General features: G+C 38.3%; 2 protein-coding genes across 4 annotated transcripts; one reads left to right on the top strand and one right to left on the bottom strand.

Moving 5' to 3' along the window:
* Window positions 1-1,166: 1,166 nt before the first annotated feature.
* On the top strand, window positions 1,167-15,883 carry LOC143885236 (uncharacterized). Its single transcript, XM_077389311.1, has 2 exons — window positions 1,167-1,520; window positions 15,569-15,883. Exons 1-2 carry the CDS (start codon window positions 1,215-1,217, stop codon window positions 15,674-15,676), a joined length of 414 nt encoding a protein of 137 aa, XP_077245426.1. The 5' UTR covers window positions 1,167-1,214; the 3' UTR covers window positions 15,677-15,883.
* A 1,554-nt stretch (window positions 15,884-17,437) lies between these two features.
* PNSB5 (NAD(P)H dehydrogenase 18) lies at window positions 17,438-20,452 on the bottom strand. 3 transcript variants are annotated; one of them, XR_013253174.1, is made up of 6 exons: window positions 20,186-20,452; window positions 20,032-20,089; window positions 18,789-18,851; window positions 18,632-18,690; window positions 17,982-18,268; window positions 17,438-17,880 (listed from the first exon to the last, which is right to left on the bottom strand). XR_013253174.1 is itself a non-coding variant. In XM_077389310.1 (5 exons), the coding sequence occupies exons 1-5, from the start codon at window positions 20,411-20,413 to the stop codon at window positions 18,041-18,043; spliced, it is 636 nt and encodes a 211-aa protein (XP_077245425.1). In that variant the 5' UTR covers window positions 20,414-20,452; the 3' UTR covers window positions 17,869-18,040. The 3 variants fall into 3 exon arrangements, 1 of the variants encoding a protein (XP_077245425.1); XR_013253175.1 differs by having other exon boundaries at window positions 17,438-17,742; XM_077389310.1 differs by having other exon boundaries at window positions 17,869-18,268.
* Between the last annotated feature and the right edge of the window lie 2,918 nt (window positions 20,453-23,370).

The raw sequence follows: 23,370 nt of genomic DNA, 5'->3' as shown, positions 1-23,370 counted from the left end.
GAGCGAGGCTTATTTGGGTGGTGTTATAAATGCTCTGGCTAAACCTATTGATGGGAAAAATCATTGGTTTATCAAATTATCTATCGAGCCGTGAAAAAGGTTCAACAAAAGACAGAAACAAATCCACTATCTGTTTTATGAGATATAATTCCCTCAATCCTAGCTCAACCCAACCCGCGTCATCTCTCAACCCTAACCTAACCCGTCTAACCTGCTTTTTCCAAATGGGTCGGGTTGAGTCAGGTTGGGTTCAGGCTAACCTAGGACCAAACAGAAAAATACAAAATGAAAAAAGAAAAAAACATAAAACACTTCTAAAACAAGTTCCCTTCCCGAAAATAAAAAGGCCGTATCAAATGCAGTAAGACCCGACTATTTGAGCTATTGACTCCTAAAGCTTCCTATTCCTTTGTAAGGGGAAGAGCCACTCATAAGGTCAAGGAGTAAAAGATTAAGGAAGTACTCAGATAAAATATAAAAGGAAAATGATATGGAGACCGAGAGTACCACCTAACAAGGGGTCTGCAATGAAAATGTGCCATGTGTTAAAAAAGCTTTACTTTTTTATGATTTCCAAGAACTTAAGGGAAATCCTGCGTCACTTGTGATGTAGTGGCGTAGATCAATTTGTTCGGTCCCGTTTTAGGTCCTACTCTCGATTTCCCTAGCATTACTCAATATAAAAAGAGAAAACGGTTTCTACACACTAGCTTAAAATATAGTGGAGGCCACATTGTCTGGGTCATCCAAACCATTCATTTGATTTGTGAAGGTTTATACACGTCTATTTTACCTCCACAAATCGTAGGGTTAAGATGATCCTATTGAACTGATTTTTTGTGGACACCCTATCTATGAGAGGGGCAATCAAATGAATGGTTTGGATCACCCAAGCAATATGCCCTCCACTGTATTTTAAGCTAGTGTGTAGATAACTTATCTACACTTTGTGTGTAGAAAACGTTTTCTCATATAAAAATCACAGTAAAATAAGAGCATGGATGTCAGTTTGTTTAAGGCCTCAACCCTAACCCAATAGTAGAAAATGCAAACCCAACCCAAGCCAAAATCGAGTTGAGCCCAAACAAAGTTGCACCCTACACGTGGCACATGCTCATTGCACCTTTGTCTTCAGTACATCCACAATTTATAGGCCAATCATATCTCTCTCTGAATAAAAGGCAGCCCAAAAAACAGAGTAGGCAAGAGAAGAAATGGAGATTAGTTCAACAACTTCTCTATCACTACCTTCAGTTCCAAAAACATCACCCCATATTTCTCTTGCTTCCTCGAACTCCATTTTCTTTAACAATGGGAAAACAGATTTCTCAAAGAAGAAGAAAAATTGCATGGTTTTGAGCAGGAACAAAGCCCAGAGGGGTCTCAACTGCCGGTGCTTATTTGGGCTCGGTGTGCCGGAGCTCGCCGTCATCGCCGGAGTGGCAGCTCTGGTTTTTGGCCCCAAGAAATTGCCAGAAATCGGTAAAAGTATTGGAAAAACTGTCAAGAGCTTCCAACAGGTGGGTTCAATTTAATTAGGTAGTTCTTGTTTTGGGTAAGAAAAATTCACAAGATTCTTTGTTTTTTTTTTTTTCTCTATTTTTGAAGAATTTATGGTAGAAATTGTGTGATTTGGTTGTCTTATGTTGGGGTTTTGCTTTGTTTTTATTTTGGTGTTTGTGTCTTGTTTTGATAGTGTTTGGTGGATTTTTGTTGAATCCTTTGGAGGTTTAGTAAAAGCAACTTGACAAAATTCGCTAGCAAATCCAATAGGATCGTGTACAAATAAATGGAAAAGTAAAATAAACATAAGGCACAAGATGAAGACCGAGATTTTACATGGTTCGGCCAAGATGCCTACATCCATGGGCGAGAACACGATCTTGTATATTAGAAAATAAAATTTCAAGGATTGCAATGAATTAACACAAACCCGAAAACCTGAGAGAAACCCAAGAAGAATCTCTCTTCCTTGCTGCCACTTGTTACGTGCCTAATTGGCTGCAACACAAATAAAGAAAGGAAAATGATAGAAAAGAGTAGGGAATGGTTGATTCGAGGCAACTGGACCTCCTAGCAGTTTTATTTGAGAGGAGCCATGCCTTTACTGAAAACAAAGTCTCCTTTGCTGTAAAATTCTCTCTCTGCATTTTCATTCTAATATGGCTACTTAAATACAATAACAAGGTAGTTACACATCAACCATCCATTTGCCCAACACATCATTCTTTTACCGTATGATTCCCTTCCTCTAGCAAAGAGTTCAGGACAGATAGTAGCAATTATAGGTCCTGTAGTAGGTCTCCTGATGGTACTTCTGTTACGAGAGAGAGAGGCGCTATCGCTATACGGCAATTTATCTGCAGTAAAAGGCTACCCCAAAACACATAACCCATAACCACATTCTAACTAGCCCCATATACGCCACTAACATGCGAATATCATTCCTTCCTCCTTGAAACGACCTTGTCCTCAAGGTCAATTTATATGAGAAAATACTCTATTCCACCTGGGTCCCAAATCTTCTTAGAGATAATTTTATTGAACAATACAATTACCGTTAGGCTTTCAAGTACTTCAAAAACAACGGTCGCGATCATTCAAACCACGCCTTCAAAATCCATTGTGATCAATGTTGGAAAGAAATACGTTTATTCATAAAACTGAATCGAAATGATGGGATCAAATGACTAAACAAAATCAAGACGATCCTTGGCATGGTAGTCAACTAAAGTATCTTCATCGTCATCAATTCTCGTATTTTCCTCTGCCACAAGATCATTTTCAAGATTCAGCCTTTCTTCATCTTTACGCATTTCCTTGGTCGTTATGTTGATTTTATTCAAGCCTTCCGCAAATCGTCATTGTCATTCTATCAATTTTGAAACAAGCACTTTAATCTTCTAGAAATCATCACGCATGGAATCCAAAACCTCCCAAGACGCAGCCATGGCGTAGGATCAACCGCTCTGATACCACTTGTTACATGCTTGATTGCCCGCAACACAAATAAAGAAAGAAAAAGGATAGAAAAGAGAAGGAAATGGTTGATTCGAGTCAACCGGACATCCTAGCGGTTATATTCAAGAGGAACCACAACGCTCCTGAAAACAAACTCTCCTTTGCTGTAAAATTCTCTCTCTCTCTCTCTCTCTGCATTTCCAATTTTCCATTGTAATACAACTACTTAAATACAATAACTAGGTAGTTACACGCCAACTATCCATTTGCCCACTTACAAGACATATTAGCAACAACTAACACCTAGTACCCTAAACACATAACCCATAACAACATTCTAACTAACCCCATATATGCCACTATCATGCACATATTACCAAGGTTGCCAGAGAGGGAATCGAAACGGGAATCGAAAGCGGGAATCGAAGGCTCCCAGGAAAGAATCCTGCTCAAGGTTGCCAGAGTGGGAATCGAAACGGGAATCGAAGGCTCCCAGGGAAGAATCATGCTTCCTTGCATATTACCACTCTATTCACGCAAGGGTTTTGGGACTTTTATATCTAGGTTTCCAAAACGTAAAGAAAGAAACCTTTTCTTATTTGGTTTCCCACCAAGACAACCACACCACTTTGGGAAACAAGTCAACTTTCACAACAGTGGCAATTTTTAATTTTAGAAATATTTTAGTCACTCTTCTAGATGCCAACTTAACAGTATTTGGTCTTTGCTATCCATGCTGGTAGATGTGTCTTCGTTTGTTTTGGGGAAATTATAGATGCATCAGTGAAGATCTAAAATTACAAAAAAAATACAAATTACGTGATGTTTGAGGGTCTTGAAGTGATTGTTCTTTTTTGATCTCATGTTGTTGTGGTACTTGTGAAATTACAGAAGTTGGATGCAGTCCCATAACTGAATTGTTTTTTGTACGGTATAATTCAGTGTCACTCCACTTGTATGTGACATGGTCCAGGGTGAACGTCAATTATTGGGTTCAGGTCTGAGCATTCAAGTGATACTTGGTGAAGATTTTTTTTTTTTTGGAATGGCAGAAAATTTCATTAAGAAAGACCGCGATGGTTCAAAAGAGATACAAAAATAAGAGTAAAAAGAACAACTGAAAGAATATATAAAGATTCAAGGGGGCAAGAAATTTCATTAAAGTGATCCTTGGTGAAGATACAAATTGAGAAGCTTACTTCTCTTACAAAGGATCAAAGGCCATGGACTGACTTGAAGTCCCAATCACATAGGGTTCTTAGATGTCAGAACCAGGATGACCGTTTTTTTTTCAAATAATAGATAGCTTCATTGGAAAAAAACCTAAGCTACAATACAGAAAAATGCACGACCGAGATCAATTATCAGTAGTCTATGATCTTGAATAAGGGAAATGTGAAAGCTCTACCTGAGGCATTGATTTTTCGATAGCATTGTCATCTTTCTTCAGTCTTCTTCCTTTCCATTTCATATCACGTTTCTTCCACAATTTTCTATGTATATATAGGTTCTAGTTTGCGCTTTGTCTTTTGATCTTCCTAGTTCAGTCGTTTTAATTTTGTGCTACTGTGTTTTTCTCTATTTTAAAACTGGAAAGTGATAGCTGAAAATTGGAAATGGAAGATGGAATGTGCATATCCAACTTCCTTTTGTTTAACTTCTTATATTGTCTGAAAAATTGAAATTTGAATTGTGCATTGCGATATGATATAACGGAATGGTCAGTTTAGGTTTCATATATCTGCAAGACTGCAACCTATTGCTGCTGGACTATGTGTCTAAGAGACTGAGAGTATGAGACCCTTGATTCTTTTAAGTTGTCAAGTGTGGGTTTGTAACTGACACTTTTAGTTAACCTTGTCTTTTAACATATAGTATTTTCAGGAAACTTTAGCTTATTTGGAAAAAAATTGGAAATCTCTACCGACTTGACCAGTTACTAGAATGAGTCTTGAGCACTCATTGTCTATGACTTTTGTTTTTGAATGGTTCGTTGTGTATGGCTTATTCATTAAGTTATATAGGACTCTTGGAGAACAAGAGCAAGGGTGTTCCTTGATCCAGGCTATCAGGGTTGTGTGTCTTTTGATCTTGTGTTTTTGTTGTCCTTATGGATGTTGTAGAGAAAATTTGGGGACATTCAAGCGAGTTGATTTACTGCAGGTACCTTTTCCTATGTAGGAATAAAATATTCCCATGTCCATTTTTTTTTAATTGCTGCATGTCCCCCTTTTCTTATAGATTCTGTTTGTCTTTGTAATTCTTCTTCTTCTTAACTAAATTCTGTTATCTTCATAAAAAATACAAAGAGTATATCCCAATGTTCCCTTCTACAATTCTACTAGTGTCATGTGGCAAATTGATGACATTTCCTTGGCGTAAGTGCATGCGAATGGATTTTCTTATAGCTTCAATTACTTTCGTGCTCTATTAGTTAGAGCATTTTCAACTTTGGGTTTGAATTCTTTCGAGTGACTTGGACCCCATAGTTTTGGATCCTCCTCTCTGAGTTTTACTGCAGACACCTTTCCAAAGTTTGGAATAGAATATCCCTATTACCATATCTCTTTGATTACTACATTTCTTTTTCATTTTTCTTATTCTAGCTTCTGTAGGATAACTTTACTGTTATATAATTCATCTATTTCTTCTTTTGGCTTCTTTTTCCCTTTTTCCCAAGAAGAAGTGCTCCATCTATTTGTGAGAACTGGCAAATCAATGAGGCTTCCTTGGGGTCGCCATTCAAAACAAATGAGGCTTCTTTGGAGTTGTGTTTAGTCTATCCATGTGAGCGGCGTACCTCAAAGCCTCAAATCATCTCACGCTATTATTTAGAGCATTTTCAACATTTGGTATGAATCCTTTCTAGGGACTTGGACCCCCTAGCTTCTCCGAGTTGTATCTATGTTACTTGCATCTGGCATTGATAAGCTTACATGATACTTGCATCTAGCATTGATAAGTTTACTCACGTCTCCACATGTATGCTTTTTCTTTACAGTTGTACCCGATAGGAATCCCAAGTTTGTTACAAAATTTTATAACTTATTGGAAAACTACCATTCAAAACAAAAGAAGGGAAAAATACACTTAGACCCCCTGTGGTTTCTGACACATTCAACTTAACCCCTAATGTTTAAAAAGTTACAAGTAGACCCCCTGTGGTTTCAATTTGTGTAAGGTAGACCCCCTCAGTTGACGGTTCGTCCACAGATTGAAGGGTTAGGATGATCAGATGGAGCTGATTTGTTGGGCACACCCTATCTATGTTGGGGCCCATCAAATGAACGCTTTGGATCATCCAAACAATGTGGGCCCACAGGTAGGGTGTGCCCAAAAATCAGCTCCATCAGATCATCCTAACCCTTCAATCTGTGGACGAACCGTCAACCGAGGGGGTCTACCTTACACAAATTGAAACCACAGGGGGTCTACTTGTAACTTTTTAAACATTAGGGGTTAAGTTGAATGTGTCAGAAACCACAGGGGGTCTAAGTATATTCCCCCCCCCAAAAAAAAAAAAAAAACCTTAATGGAAATCTATCTGTAAATGTGATCCTGACACCATTATTACAAAATTTTACTTCTTAAAAATCACGGGAGAACTTCCACCGCTGCATTTCCAAACCCATGCTTCGACAAGTGAAAGTGTTCTTACTTTCTTTTTGCCTGCATGTCTCACAAAGAACCAAAATGTTTTTTGGAGAAGTAACACACCCAATATGACTTGATTTAATTGGACTGATTACTGACTTCTAAAACCCGTGTGGCATCATTTGTCCAAACTGGTGCATACATATGTAGAACTGATGCATAGTGTATCAAATATTTTCTAGTCTTGTAATGTTAACATGTTATCCAATTTCCAACAGACCTACCGACCAGTGTGAGGCATGGAGTGTGTGTATCGAAATGTTAATAAAGTCACTATTACAAATCTCGCTACATCAATTGTCAACACACACGAGTCGAATCCCTTTTTTGATGGCCGAGTTCTTATTCGAATTGGTGATTTTCCCTGCCATGTCAATCAAAACTCGTTTGACTCTCCCGAGTTATGACTGCACCAACCGAGTTCTCGACCGTGCCACGCCGAGTTGACTAGGATTTGCTTTGGCCATGTTTTCGCCCACATCCGCATTTTGAAACACCGAGTAAAATACTTTAAAAGCTGATACAAGCTTTGGCGAAAAGAGAAAAATCAAGAAACAAACGGGGTTGATGTATCCTAGAAAATATAGAACGGAAAAAGAAACCTACAGCCCACTATCTAAGAGTGGGGACATCTTCAATACATAAAATCTCCCTACCAACCCCCTTTCTTGCTAAAGAATATGTCATCTCATTGACACTGAGGGATGTGAGCATACGTAGCGGATAAGACTATTCAAATCATGAATCTCCAAATTTACATTCGCTGACCTCCAAGGACCCACTTTTGGTTTCAAGTTTGAAGAGCTATCCTAAATCCAACGATTTTCAGAAGAAAAAAAAAAATACTGTGTTAAAATTATAGAGAGCCAGAAGGAGTGGACATAATCAATGGCCCCAGACTATGCTAACGATTTCTTCCCTATCGTTTCCTTAAACTCCTCCAATGCCGAAAACTTCCTGTAGAATTTCTATCAAAATCTAACTTAAAGACAATTTATAGGAAGAGGAGCCAGTCTTTCAAGACTCTTATCCACAATAGGAGAACTTTACATGACTTGTACATTTGAAGGAGATCTACACCAAACGCTCCCCAAAATTCCTTTCTTACAAGAGCCCAATGGATAATCAAAAGCTTAATCTCCTCCATTGCCAACTGCCAAGGAGGGATGACCTTATCCTTAAAATCCTTCAATTTCTTTTATTCGACAGGCCCCAAACCACGAGCAATGGAGTGATCTTCCATTGACTTTTTCCTTTGTCGCTACATGGCTCATTGCCCATGCCACAAAAAGCTCCTAGATTGATAGTAGAAATATCCATAAGATTCCAAAGCTTTTTGAGAAGATACGGCAAACCTTGTTCACCACCTTACAATGAATGAAAATGTGGTTTGCTAACTCCACTTCCCTTCAAAGAAACACAGATTTGAAAGTCTAAACTTCCTTTTCCTTTAATACATCATAAGTGTTTTTTGCAATCTCCATCCAACCAAAGGCCTCAAGTTTTAGTACTGAATCATCCTTCACGATGGATAGGTTTGAGGCCAAACCATTAATAAGATACATGGAGATTGATTGGAGAAAACCAAGGAATTTGAAACCAAACACTTATCATTTTCAAATATATCCTGCATGGATTATAGCACTCTATCCAAAAGATGAATATAAACTCTTCACCATTGAGATTTCTCATAAAGACCAAGTCACACACCACCTTTTCTCCCACTCTCTTGAAACTCTTTGATATTCATCTCCCTATGGATCACCAAACTAAGTAGCTAATTCTCTCCTAACCTCCTACCATAAACCTAATTGTGCCTTTTCATTTTTCAATAACCAAAAATATCGATCTCCATCTGCCCAATTTGTACACACATACTGACCTTCCTACAGTCTCTCTCTCCCTCCCTCCCTCTCTCTTAATTCCCCTTCTATATTTTTCAAGGATTACTTTATGCCATAATGGTTCTCTTTCCTTTCCAACTGCCAAATCCGTTTCACTAAAAATGCTTTATTACTTAATATTACCAAACCCAAGCCCACCATGATTATCTTGCTTCAGCACCTCTTTCTAAGAAGCACATAAAATTCGCTCATTGTGTCCACTTGGCTTTTTATGTGACCGAGCAGTATTTGCTTGAAATATCAAAACGAGTTTTGAAAACCAATAAAGTGGTTGTCTATCTCGGGGAGAAGCAAATGAATACTAAAGGGGTTGGATTAGACTTGCAGACTTGTAGATCTAGTTTGGTATCTCAATCTAGAGTATCAGAGGTTTGTTACATTTGCATTTGAGAATAATTATGATAATTTTAAATTACATTTTTTGATTTTTTTCAAGTGAGATTTTATTTTTCAAACAAAACAATGAAGTTTGATCGATTCTAGTCTGTTCTTTTGCTTTGATCTGCAAATCAGGTTAAAGTTTGGATTGGAATTTGAAAAAGGTGTGTTATAGGTTATACATTAAGCATCACTTAAATTGCATGGAGAAAGAAGAAGGGAAGAAGTGAGGAAGAAGAGAACATAGATAAGAATTTTCATGTGTGTTGAGAACACCACCCCATGACTTAATGCTTTTATAAATAGTCTGTTGTAAATGTTTACATCCAATGCCATTAAGGTCATCCTAGATGGGCCCTATCTTAGTACATGAACTAAGGAGAAGAGTAGAGGAAGAAGAGAGCAAAAGAGGGGAAGATAGATGAGAATTTTTGTGGAGATTGAGAACACAACCCATAACTTGATGCTTTTGTAAATAGCATGTTGTACATGCAACTAATGCCAGTAGAGCCATCCTAGATGGCCCCTACCTTAATAACATGAAATAAGCCTACTATAACATAAAATAAGAAAACCCAACTTCAATATAACTCAAATATAAACCATCTAACTCTTAACAGGGTGAAAGATCTATTCAGAATTCCTTTGATATTTTTTTCTTCTTTCCTGATTTATGGATGAATACTGAGAAATCTGAGGGAAATGTTCCTTGGAAAAATTGTCACTTGACATGTTACAGTTATTTGATTATTGGAATCTACAAAACACAGTGTTTTTGGGACCTATTATCCATTGATGGGATGGAATCTTAGTATCCTTTAGACTATAATTATCTCAATGCGTCGATGCTTCTTTTGGGTAAATAATTAACAGGATGTCTTGGTGCACCCACCATATTTCCTATAACTAGAAATGTTGAGCTTGATACAATATCTTTTGGGTCACTTGCTAAAAACATGACTGCTATTGCCATTCTTTGTAGCTGATTAAGAGTTAGTTGTTTGTCACTTTTTTTGCTACAACTGAGGGGGTTTGCGATTATATATGTAATTCCATCATTAGGATGATGTAGCAGGACTTTATCATTTGCAAAATAAGGTGCAAAAATTGGTTTAGGTGTGAAAGATTACAAAAGAATCTGTGGGAAGTAATTGTCTTCTGTTATTCTTGCAAATACATTCTGATTAAATAAAGATTACGAAGAATGTGAGAAAATGACTAATCTAACCTTAGCTACAACAGATAAGAACAACTTATATACTTTGTAATTATATGGTGTATGTGCGCGTACCTGCATGTAATGGGGGTATGACAAAAATGCCACCTCTGATATTTGATCCAACGACAGCCTCTTATAAAGCGTACTGCGCAGCTCAGGATATTTTACAATTGGAGTGTTTGAGGAATTCTGTGTTTATAGGTTGCTTTCGCCTATCAAATTGTATTCAGATGGGGCTTGAACTGGGTATGGTGAGTGGAGGTAGCTTGATGAGACTGTTTGTAGTTTTTAAGCATGTAATGGGTGAGATGTAGGAGGGACTGGAGGGGCTTCTCAAGGTCAAGCATTTACTTTTCTAGTTAGAGACCAACATCTTGGGGCTAATTGAGGATCCACTCAAGGACCTACTGGTTTAGGTAAATATCTAATGCGTTCCCCGACCAGAGAGGTCATTTTTTTTTTAAATCTTTTTAATAAGATAAGAAAAAAAATGTTTTGTTATCCCTCGATCCTCGAAGGAAGATCTTTATTTAATGAAAAGTTTTCTATTGAGAAGGAGGTGGTCGTCGGCGGGGAGGCTTGCCGGAGAACACCACTGGCCCAATCTTTCTCTGTGATACTGCACCCGAAAATGATGGCGTGGCATATGATATGGCTATCGTGCAGGGTTAGGGGCCACAATATCTTTATGTCCTCAAGCGGGATTTTTGAAAATCGAATTTGCAAGCTAGAATGTGGTGGAGAAGTCTGTGTGGCATGGAGGACACACATCTTGACTTGGTGGGGCCCCACAAATATGGCACATTTGTTGGATTTGATACAAGTTAGACTACTGGGAAATGTAATAGGGAATGGAATGTGTAGCATACAACAGATATTTCTACTATATGTAGAGGGTGGTATTGTAGTAGCCTCTTAGGGGACAACTTGTCCCTTATTTGGCACTCTTTGGAATAATAAATGTCAATTTTCAAAAAAGTATGTAATGGGTGAGGGTTGGAGGACATTCAGAGTCTTTTTGTTGTATGAGTTTTACATAGGTGGGATGCCTCATTCCCTCTGATGTAATATGCTTACAGCAATTAATAAAAAAAGTTACCTTTAAAAACAATGATTGTGAAAGACCCCATTGGATGTAATATTTATTGTGCTAGTATTTTGATCATATAGAATAGAAGAAGAAAGACGCATGTCTAATCCTGTAAACGGTTCTCTAGTCGAAAATTCAAATAGTCTCACTACATATATCGAACTGTAATTTGGTTGTGAATGAATTTTAGACATCTGTATATTAATTGAACTTCACCTATGTGATAATGCAAGCATTATTGTTATGCTCTAAAAAATATGCTCATATGCATGCTTTTCTTTATCACTAGTTTAAGGTTTTGAATCTTGTTCATCAATGATGATCCAAAGAGATCGTAGCATTAGTTAAATCCCTTAAGTATAAGGACCAAAGGAAGTGACTCGTGCCAAGTTGATGGAGTAAAAAGAGGTAGGGGCGGACCGAAAACAACTTGGGTAGAAACAGCGAGGAAAGACTTGAGGACTAGGAACTTAACAGAGAACATGACCTTGGATAGGGGAGAATGTAAGAAAATGATCCATGTAGACGAACCCAACTAGTGTCAGGCTTAGACTTAGTCATTTGGAGCCAGGTAGATCCTTCCATCTTCTTCATGAAAATTTTCTGAAGGATTCATTAACCGACCGGCCCATCCCCAACTAGTTTGGGACAAAGGCTTAGTTGAGTTGACTTGTATAAGGGCAAAAGGAGTATTTCATCCCATTCGTTTTGACAGAAACAAAAGGATTGCGATCAAAAAACCGAAGCCATTCATGATAGTGTTGCAACACATTTAAAAACGAACCCTGATATGAAGTGTGCAATTGGAAGGCACGTAAAAGAAAGAGTCCCTGATACCCAAGTTGATTCTGGGTTGAGAGATGCTTCTTGGACACTAGGCTATTATTAATCATTGGGATAATAATGGGTTTGTAAGCATCACAGCTCCCCAATGGTTTGAGTTTTGGAAATCCGGGTCCGGCTGGGGTTGGCGGGATGTTCCGTAATTACCGTGGTGAAGTTGTGTGGGCCTATTCTGGACCTTTGGGGAGATGTGATGCTTCGGAGGCAGAAGTGAAGGTTGTATATCATGGTATCAAGAGATTAGATAGAGAGTGCTTGGATAACACCATTGTGGAGGGCGATTCACTCAATGTGATTCGTTGGTTGAAAAGGGTGGTGTTGCCTCCTTGAAGATTTTTATCATTTTTTGACGAAATTGAGGATCTAATCTCGGGTTCGGCTATTATCTTCGATCACGTGTGGAGGAGTGCTAATAGGAGGCGGATGTGTTGGCTAGAAGTGGGGTTGGTCGTACGGAGTTGGAGTGGTCTGATTTTCTCCCTCCATAGTTTATTCTATATTTTTTGTATTTTGTATTTTGTACTTTTCTCTCCTTTTTCTTCCCTGTACATTTGGGTGTGGTCCATCTTGGTCCCCCGCTTCTTTTAATGATATCTCTTTGCCATTTAAAAAAAATAAAAAATAAAATCTCAAACAAATGAATGAAAAATTTCCAAAAATGTGTTTGAATAGTATCTGGGGAAGCCTCAAATGGAAACAAGTTTTAGATTTCACAGATGAAGGTTTTCCACGATTTTGTATATTGTATCCTTCAATAAACTACCTAAGGTCAAAATGTTATGGAAAATGAGCAGTATGCTTCTAAAATAACCCGAATTCAATATCTGTTTGTCCAACTCGCGAGTCCAATGTGGTTCATACAACTGCAAAGCTTGATGGGACCCTTTGGTGGAAAGGATGCAAAGGAAGCTGGCTGCATGGAAGAGAAGGTATCTCTCTTGGGGTTAGAATACCTTGATTTAAGCCGCTCTTTCCAACATCCCAGTTTATTTTATGTCCCTTTTGAACTATCCCGTGAATGGGTAAGTGGTTGTGGATTTACTGAAAAGGGAAAGTGGTAAGAAACTTTGAAATTCAATGCGACCCTACAGGTGGAACACAAGGAAACACAATTTTACTACCTGGACCCCAAGAAAATTAACTTTTAAGACCCTACTGTTCAGTGATTCCTCACCATAAAAGAACTATATATTGCCATACAAACTTTACTCTTCTCCCATGAACATCCTTCAATGAGAGTGTGTTTGGTTCTCTGGATTTCCCTTTGTGCTTGTCTTGCTCCCCTAGTTTCTTTCTCTAAAGGGCTTTCAATTTTTCAATATTTTTCTTCTCATTCCTATGGTTAATTCTTCAATTAAAATTGCAAGTTCCTTTGCCAGAACACCGAGGAGGAAATCTACATTATAATTTGACTGGAAAAGTCGCTTCCATGCGCATAATCTTACTCTAATGGTGATTAGAAAAAAAAATGACTGGTCTCTCTTTCGACGGAATCCCTAGGGAGGGAGGCGGCTCTCTCTCTCTCTCTGATCTCCTTTTCTGATCTCTCTTTCTAATCTCACCCTCTCTCTGGTCTCTCTTTCTCTCTCTGATCTATCTCTCTCTTCCTACTCTTTTCTCTCTCTCTCTCTCTCTCTCTCTCTCTCTCTCTGATCTCTCTCTCTCTCTCTTGATGGGCATGGGAGAAGATGGTGGCCGGATGTTGCCCGGAGATGGGCAAATCTCGTAGGAATTGCAGAGATAGTGGCTGGAGGTGTGGAACAACCGGATTTCTGCTCGAGAAGGCTGGATTTAATGGTGAAAAGGCCGAATCTGGTTAGGGCTGATGGAGAAAGTGAGTTGGGGAGTCGTTGGAGGCTGTGGAAGTGGCCGAAGTAAGGAAAAGGGTGGCCAGATTCAGGGGAAAAGGAGGAGGTTGGATGTGGAGGTGAGGGAGGTTGCAGATGGTGCCAATGAGACGCATTAGTAGCCATGTAGGGTTAGGGTTTGAAGGAGGAGAAGGAGGGGAGTATTATGGTTGTTAGGGTTAGGGTTGAAGGGGGAAGGAGGAGGGGAGTCTTATAGTCGTTAGGGTTACTATTTTGAGATTAGGGTTTGAAGGGGAAATGATGGGGGTGGGGGGGGGGGGGGGGGGGTGGTATCATAGTCGTTAAGGTTAGGGTGTGGAGATTAGGGTTTAAAGGGGGAAGGATGAGGGAAGTATTATAGTCGTTAGAGTTGGGATTTGGAGATTAGAGTTTGAAGGGGGGAGGATGAGGGGAGTATTATAGCTGGTTAGGGTTAGGGCTTATAGTATACTTTCGGATGGGAATTGAATGTTTTGATTCTAGTGGGGAGGAGGATTCTGATTTTTTGGTTAGTGGAAGTAGGAAATGAAGAGGATGGTGGAACATATATATTTTTAATGGGGACCCGCCGGTGTTTGGTGGTGGTACGAGGTAGAGGCCGCCGGAGATCGGATGATGTTGTTGGGTGGTTGGCTATTGTGCACGGTTAGGGGCACACAATAGCTCTGGGCCTTCGAGTGAGATTTTTGAAAATCGAATTCACCAGCTGGAACGTGGTGGAGAAGTCTGTGTGACGTGGCAAGTCACGATCTTGACTTGGTGGGCCCCACAAATATGGCACTCTTTGTTAGATTCGATACAATTGAGGCTATTCGGTAATGTAAGGGGTAATGGGTTTTTCTTTTGGGCCAAGAAGAATGCTCTGGGCAATTCATACTATGTAAATCTGGGGGGACTACTGGTCCCATTGTAAATTTTGCTGGTATATATATATATATATATATGAGGAAAAGGATTGTATGCTCGACCGTACCTAAAGTTAGGTACGGTAGAGTGCCAAATCACATGGGTCCCCCATTTTTGGTGGGCATCTAAACCATTCATTTGCAAGGCCCCATCATAGATAGGGTGCATTCCAAAAATCAGCACCATTGAATCATCCTAACCCCTCCAAAACTGGAGGCCAAAATGGGCAGATTTGTGGACAAACACTGTCTGTCCATTTTTGCCTCCACAAATGGATGGGTTAGGATGATCCTATGGAGCTGATTTTTGGTATGCACCCTATCTATGATGGGGCCTTGCAAATGAATGGTTTAGATGCCCACCAAAAATGGGGGACCCATGTGATTTGGCACTCTACCGTACCTAACTTTAGGTACGGTCGAGCGTACAATCTTATTCCTCTATATATATATATATATATATATATATATATATGTCAATTTAAATAATAAAAAAAAAAAGACCTGAAAATCCTGAATTTCTCCATGGCATCTTATCCTATCACTGGTTTGATATTTGACCAAAGGTTTCATGATGTTTGTGGATAGTTAGCAGTCAGGCACAACTGCATTTTTTTTCCTAATCACCATCAGATTAAAATTTATGCGCATGGAGACGACTTTTCCAGGTCAAATTATAAGGCAGAAATCCTCCCCCCCTGTTCTCGCGAAAGGGGTAACTGCATTTCTTGTCAGCATTGCTGATCTCTGTATTTTGAATTTTACAGGCAGCCAAGGAGTTTGAGACAGAGTTGAAAAAGGATCCTGAAGTTTCAATTGAGTCCCCTGCAGAAAAACCCACAGCTGTTAGCGAAGGGACGAAACAAGAACTGTAAGCCTCTAGCATGAAAAAGAGCTTATGAGATGCCCAAGGTCTGATTAATGAATTTTCATATGATTTCCACATGGAGAGATGTATTACATGACTACATGAGAATTAAGATTGTTTGTGAATCGTAAATGTAACTTTTTTAGCTTGATACTGTGTTTGAGCAGTTGTGGTTGGTTGGCAAAATGAAAGATAACTTTCCATTAGTAGCTAACTGATCTGACGTTTTGGATCGTTTGATGAGATTTTTGCACTGCGTAATTGGTTTCAATGTATTGTGTTTGGTGGAGATTAAGGATAGAAACACAATTTGCTAGTGTTGTTGTACTTTTGAGTTTTGAGAACGACTACGCAGAAAGTCACTTTTACTATCAACATCAAAAGGCGAGGCTCTTTGAAAGGTAAGAGGAAAATTCTCCTCCCATTCTTTAGAAATCAGCACTCGGTCGAGACTGCAAATGATGGGATTAGCTTGATTATTGGAACATGTGAATTTCGCCCCTTTCATAAGCAATTCTACCACCTCACAGTCCTGTATAATATTTGACAGCATGGGAAAATGTCAAGTGTTGAAGACTACCCAACTATAAATATAACAGTGTTGAAGTCTACCAAACGATGCGCGCGGATGCTTCCAATTCTCATTGATCTCGTGCAGTTCTTCACAAAAATAGTTATGCCACCTCGCCTAGGTCAGGCCATATACTGTTGATAGTTTCCATTTGACATTCATCCTCTAATTAAGATCTCCCCCGATTAAGATTTGGATATAGATAGAGAGAGTTCATTTTCCTCGATCTCTTCTATTGAGAATTTAGCCTCATTCCACATGATTATGATACCTCATGCAGTTCCCTTGGCATCAAGGGCTACCCAACCTGTATTTTTCCTGCCTCACAGGTTGTTACTAAGGAATTATGACACACCGGCCACATTCGACTTCAAAATAACCGTTATATTCACACTTCTCCAAATAATGTCTTTGTCCGCTACCCATTTGTCTTCGGAACCCAAACCCCTTATATTCCAGGTCTTCATCTTCACCGCTTGGAACCATGGTTTAAAATTTCGGTTTCGGCTAAAATTCCAGACTTATCCGAAACTGAAATTTCAGCCGAAATCCTGAAATTTCAGGTGAAATTTGGTATTAACGCAAGATACCCCGGATTTCTGGGACGAAATTTCGATCGAAATACTTTAATGGAATAAATTTTAATATTTTATTATGAATTTCGACGAAATTCACAAAATTTCTAAAAAATTTCAAACGAAATTTCTGAAATTTCAAATGACATTTGGTAAATTTTGGGAATTTCGGTACGTTTCAGTTTCGGTCCTCACCGAAATCCAAAATTTCGGATTTCGGTCGAAATTTAAAACCATGCTTGGAACAGTCCCAAAAGCCTTGCCTCAAGCCAATCTTCTTAACCACCTTAGCTCCCTCGTCCTGTTATTTTCGAACCGGTTTCAATGTCTTGCAACATTTTCTAAGTTCGATTTTCATCATCCTCAAACAAGATTCCTAACTCTTTCCCAATTTTATTTTATTTTTTTTGGAAAATTGATATATTTTATTAATATTAAGGTAGCAAAGGGGACCAATAGTCCCATTTTGCATTACAAAATATTAGGGTGAACTAGGCCGACATGCCGGCACTAGTCCAGACAAGTTGAACTAGACAATAACCAGAGTTCAATACAATATTCCATCCCCAACCAAAAAGTTCCGAAGGATTCCTTCCTACTACTTTGCCATCTGCACGAAGTCTCAAACCAAACATAATCGAATTTTTCCCATTTCATACATGGAATCATATTCTGACAGTTGAATACTCCCTCTAAGGGAGATTCCATATCTTCCAAATTTAAAACAACATTTAGTATAGCCCTTAAATCAGCTTCCAGAAGATCTTCCTCCAGCATGTTCTTGCCAACTATCATCTCATTTTATAAGTTGAGAGAGCCACTAATCAGACCCATCCTTATATCTGCGACTTTTCTGCTATCTGTCCATGTGCCACCAAAAGCCCAGGAGACGTTTCTCCATAAAGGTCAGTTTGAATGCTAGGAGGACTGGAAATGGAAAGGAATGGAAGTTCAGTTGGAAAAATTTCCAATTCCAGGGGCTGTTTAGTTTTCTCAATTAGAGAAGGAAAAAAAGGAAATCTCTCTTATGCTTCTCTGTCTTTGAAGCCCACAAACGAAACCTCTCTGCAAGGAGCAGGGATTGAAAGGTGTTCAATGTTTACAACCTTGAGGTCTTAGGTTCAATCACAGACTACATATCATAAAAACAGAAAAAAAAAGAATACCTTTCATTGCTTATACAGGTTAAGTACAGATATGCTGATTGTCTTTGCTAATAAATGATTTATTTCACAATGTCCTCGTTATTCACAGTGAAATCCCAGAGTTCTCCATACTTCTCATTGAAGTCCCAAATGTCCATGGAGTTGTAATCAGCAATCAACTTGTCGCGAGCTCCCCTCTCCATATTGTAAATCTGCGGCTCGAAGTTATGGGGTTTATCTGGTTTTCCCATCTCAATTCCACAAAATATCACAACGAAAACAGCAGCCGCAATGTACAAGTACTCCCCCTGATAAAAAAAAAGACAATGACACCCAAATGGTAGTAAATAGAGATTGCTTCTGTTGACTGTGATTTGAAAGTTTCAATGTCGATATAAAAACCCTAAACCCAAATTCCGAATTTTTTTAAAGGTAAAGAAGGCCAAATTCTGAAATTTTCCACCAAGAACAAAATATTCTACCAGCTGAAATCACGTAAGTCTGCGACCAGTCAATAAATTCTAGGGGTGCAAACTTAGGTCGGGTTGGGTTGAGCTTTTGCTAAAAAATGAATTGGAATCAATCCAAACCCAACTCGATTTTGTGGTAAAAGCTCAACCCGAATTCCCAAAATTCGACCCGAGTTGCACCCCTAATAAATTCAACATTACCGGGACATGGTAAGCCAATCCAGCAACCACCGCAGGAAGAAATAGCCACGACATATACCCTGCCAATTACCCAAGTTCAATGTCAGACCTGTTCTAATTTTGAATCTCAATGTAGTTTAGAAACGTATGCCAGAAAGGGGCTAATAATCTCTAATACCCTGGAAGCCAGAAGGCGGTTCTGCGGCCGCATATTCTGATGCAACTGCTTCCCAGAATCCTCCTAAAATGCAAATTCATGTTAGAAGGTTTAATTCTGCAAAGAATGAATCATAGTTACTCAAAAGCAGCAAGAAGCAAGAACAGAATAAGCAAAAAGAAGTAAAAAAAAAAAGCTATTTTATGAGCAGAATCATGTCTCCCCATGTTACATGGATTCTTCTAATCGGGTGAAGTACGACACGTCTTGGATTCCAATACTTCAAGATTCTCTGAGATACTTCTCGATCTCTGTTATCTCTGTTATCGGGTTTTTCTAAACACTACTACCACAACTAAACAATTATGCTTATTCTAGCATTTCCTGAAACTTCATCTTAAAATTCTATCATTTGCTTATGTTCTCATACGTTTCCGTACTTTTAAAGGTTTTCCTCCCAACTTTCCAACCAAAATCGAAATGTTTCCATTTCCGACCAAAACCGAAATTTAAAACCTTGCTTTGAAGTACAAAACATGTTTGAAAGAAATGAACTTGACAGGCTCATGAAGTCAAGAAGTTCTTTGTTTTCTTTTTCTTCCAAAAGCAAAGATGAAATCTAAACCCCTTACCTCAATGGATGAATCGCCAAATCAACATCAAAGGTCTGATCAGGCCAAAATATTCTCTCTTTTACAATTCTTGTCTTGCATTACTACTAAATAAAAACCCAATCGTGAATTCCTCAGAAAATTACCCCCAAAGTAATCGATTTAAATAGTTTACCGAGAAAATCAACACTTCCTTGAACAATCTTTATTTCATCAGATTAAGACCCTGTTTGTTTTGGATTTTGAGAACCGATTGTGAGTCCAAAACCGATTATCGAGCCCAACAAAACCAATTATTGGACTCAAATTTATATAGTCCAATAATCTGTTTTGGACTCACAATTGGTTCTAAAAATCCAAAACTAACAGGGCCTAAATGAACTCTATGGATTCACAAAAAAAAAAAAAAAAAAGGAAAATGAAATCAGCGCAACCATTTTTCAATAATTGCACTAACTCATCTTGTCTTTTATTAATTAAATTCCCAAAAAAGCTCTCACAAGCCAATTAAAAAAAGAAAGGACAAGTTGGGTTTGTGCAATTATTAAAATCATGCTAGTGCAAATATCAGTAGCCACAAAAATATTAAAAAAAAAAAAAAACAATAAAATCTCTAGAAACAAAACCCTAATAAACAAGAAGATTGATCACACCTTCATTTCCTTCGTGATAAGTGTTGTGCCCATCATATTCTCCATACACAAAATCGTCCTGAAATTCATAAAAAAAAACACCCAAAATAAAATAAAATCAAAACCCAATTAATAAGTACAAAAAAAAATGAACCCAAACCCTAGATTTGCTTACAGGGCTGATGCCGTTCGTTTCCCAACGATCGTGTTTCTCTTCTATGAGATCGGGTTCTATTTGAGACAGACCAGCAGCATTCAATCTCGTGGAGAATTTGAGACGGAGGGGAATTAGGGTTAGGGTTTTTTGAGAAGAGTTAACCCAAACCCTAGTTTCGTAGGGTTTGGTGATAAGAGGAGGAATCGAATTTGCAGTGATAAGAGAAGAAGACGATGAGACCGCCATTTGGTGTTTCTTGTGGTGGTGATTGGGGTTTTTTTCTCCTTTTGTATTTTCCCGCACTTTTTTTTAAGGGCAATGATTTTTTCGCCCTGCTGTAGGATAATGCGCCCCACTGGTAACGTGATTTTGAAGGAAAAAAGCGTTAAAGTCTGCCCACAATTCACGGTTACAAGGGGGCGTATTATCCTCCAGGAGGCGAAAAAATCATCTTACTTTTTTAATTAATATCTATTATTGATTGATTGGTAAAAGAAGAGGAGGAGAGACCATTTCCGTTTTCTTATCCACTTTGATAGTTTGGACTTTAGTATAGGTGAGTTTTTTAAATGGAAAATGCTAAAAAAGAATCACTTTTATGCTAAAAGGCACTTATTGGGTCCCACTTTTGACGCATTTAAGTGATCAGATCCGTTGATCCATATATCCTTTCAAATATCATTCAGAACACCTTAATCGGATGATCCTAAGACTTTTGATCCGAAAACTTAACATTTGATCTTGGCTATTGATGTTGGCACTACCATGTTTTGATAATCACACAAATTCAGCTTGCCTTTTCTTTTTAAATTGGCTTTTGACAGCTTCTGAGAACTGTAATAAGCTTTGACAGCTGTTTTAAAAAAGAAAAGACAACCTACATTTATGCAATTATTAAATCATGGTAGTGCCAACATCAGTGGCCTTGATATTTTGAAATTTATATGGGAGCTACACCTTTTAATTTACTGATCTGGACCCTCCATTTGAAAGGTCCTGCTTTGGATCTCTGGTGGAACAAAAATTATGCCAATCATGCTATCCTAACGTCAAATTATATGAATATTCTAGGCTATTGATATTGGCACTACCAAGTTTTGTTGGATGCACTAAATTATCTTGTCTTTTATTATTTAAACAACTGTCGAAGGTTATTATTGTTTCCCAAAAGCTTTCAAAAGCCGATTAAAAAGGAAAAGACAAGCTGAGTTGGTGAAATTATTAAAACATGGTAGTGCCAATATCAGTAGCATATTTTAGGGAAATGATAAATCCGTCTCTTTTCTTTACATGGGACAGCCAACTCCGGTGTACGATGCAATCAGGCCCCTTGAATCCTTCTCACGTGAAGTCAAACAGATCCTATGCAGTCATAGATACACCAGAGGTGGGCGTCCTAAGTAAAAAAGAGGCGGATATATCACTTCCCATGTTTTTATCGTTGAATTTTAACATCACTGTTGCATATAGGCAATTTTCAACCTTCTAACCACAAATAATACACATTATTTAAGGTTGGTATTGAATGATTGGCGTGTTTTTGGGGCTATATAGGAGAACCAATGCAAGGCGTATCAAGTGGGCGGTTCAGATCATTTAAAGATAGAACCCAATTAAACATAGTGTGTGGGACCCCTTTAGTCATCCTGCTAGAGGTGGGTCTCTACTTCATCACATTCTAGGTACAGTCACACATGTTTCATTAGGCATAACTCTGAGTCCTAAGAGAGATTCATGGAATATAAAAATGAGAAAGAGTACTACTAGAGAGATGGAAATATTAAGATTCTAACTGTTTTTTTTTTTATGAATGGTTATTAAGATTCTACCATTAAAAAAAGAAATATTAAGATTCTCCATTCTGATAAGGGACAATAATAACTCTTGAATGAATTTAATTAAGGGCTACTTGAGATCCAGTGGGATCACACGTCTCAATGCACCTCTTTTGCAATGCCACAACATAATAGTGTTGTTGAGAGGAGGGATTGAACTTTGTTGGACATGGTTCGATGGATGATAAGTTTCACAAACTTATTGTTGTTTATAAACCTTATTAACTAAGTTCCAACAAAGTCTACACCTCAAATAACAAATGAAATGTGGACCCACAAGAAGCTTGCACTTAACTCGTCATAGGATATCCATCTGAATAAAGAGGATATTACTTTTGCGTTCTGAGCAAACAAAAGAGTTTTGTGAGTAGAAATGCCACCTTGGAAGATGACTATGCCCTCTGTAATGGCAAGAGGAAAAGGAATCTCTTAAGGCTCAACCTAAAATCCCGATCGGACAAGATGCACCTATGAGCCATGCGAGGCATGATCCTAATTATGTTTACCTTATTGTATGTCGCACCTCATTGTAGCATGAGGATTACATAGACTTGCCTAATTGGGTGAAAGCCAATATATGGTCTCAGAGGCATCATAAAGTGATCAATTACAACTTACAAAGGAGCTCTGCATCTAATCAGAGCTCTTTTCGAGCTAGTAACCGGCAAACAATCCTCAACGCCTCATTCAATTGCCGCCGGATATATTGAAAATATTTTTGAGCTTATCATGTCCCATCATCTCTTCCAAGATTTTAAGTCTGAAGGACTCAAGTTGATTGATTTCAGATAATTAGTCCTTCATAGCTTTTCTAAAGTACTTGTCTCCTTCTATCATGCCAGATGTAATAAGATGGTAGATGCACAAAATTTTCCTCTGTCCAATCCTATATCCACAATGAAGGATGAACAGAGACTAAGAAAATTGAGGATTCATAGCTGGCATGTGCATTTCCTGAATCCTACCAAGGATGATCTTTTGATGAAGGAGAAAATTTAAGACAAGTACTTAATCCCTCAATCCGGAAAGAAAAAATTTGCATGAGAAGCTCTAATCTATCTAAATTATTTTGAAAAAGAGTTCCGGACAGGATAATGCGCAGTTTAGTTTTACTTCTTTCGAGAGATTTCCAAATACCACTTTTATCATTTCGAGGGATGTGGTATAAAATGAGTATCAACCTTCCATATTTTTGAACTCATTCTCTCAAGTAAGGAACTGCTTATCATGCATTATGCCTGATTTACAAGAGCTTAAATGTCATATCCTTATTAGCTTTATGGGTCATAGGAGTGCTTTACAATATCTTGACATTCCTTTCATCTATTCTCATCCTTAAACATAAAAGGGTCTTTCACTGTCCTTCCA

Source organism: Tasmannia lanceolata, unplaced genomic scaffold (assembly GCF_043159265.1).
Source record: "Tasmannia lanceolata isolate RefF3 unplaced genomic scaffold, GAP_Taslan_0.1 ptg000008l, whole genome shotgun sequence".
NCBI lineage: Eukaryota > Viridiplantae > Streptophyta > Magnoliopsida > Canellales > Winteraceae > Tasmannia > Tasmannia lanceolata.
The sequence above is the reverse complement of the archived record's forward strand: the minus strand, read 5'-3'. Positions and strand labels throughout refer to the sequence as shown.

What these genes read in the sequence shown, in the direction of transcription:
- LOC143885236 (XM_077389311.1), top strand. Translation starts at nt 1,215, where the DNA reads ATGGAGATTAGTTCAACAACTTCTCTATCACTACCTTCAGTTCCAAAA. An exon ending in CTGTCAAGAGCTTCCAACAG is followed by an intron (nt 1,521 to 15,568) that starts GTGGGTTCAATT and finishes TGAATTTTACAG; the next exon opens with GCAGCCAAGGAGTTTGAGAC.
- PNSB5 (XM_077389310.1), bottom strand. Translation starts at nt 20,413, where the DNA reads ATGGCGGTCTCATCGTCTTCTTCTCTTATCACTGCAAATTCGATTCCT. An exon ending in ACCGCCTTCTGGCTTCCAGG is followed by an intron (nt 18,691 to 18,788) that starts GTATTAGAGATT and finishes GGTAATTGGCAG; the next exon opens with GGTATATGTCGTGGCTATTT. An exon ending in GATTGGCTTACCATGTCCCG is followed by an intron (nt 18,269 to 18,631) that starts GTAATGTTGAAT and finishes TTTTTTTATCAG; the next exon opens with GGGGAGTACTTGTACATTGC.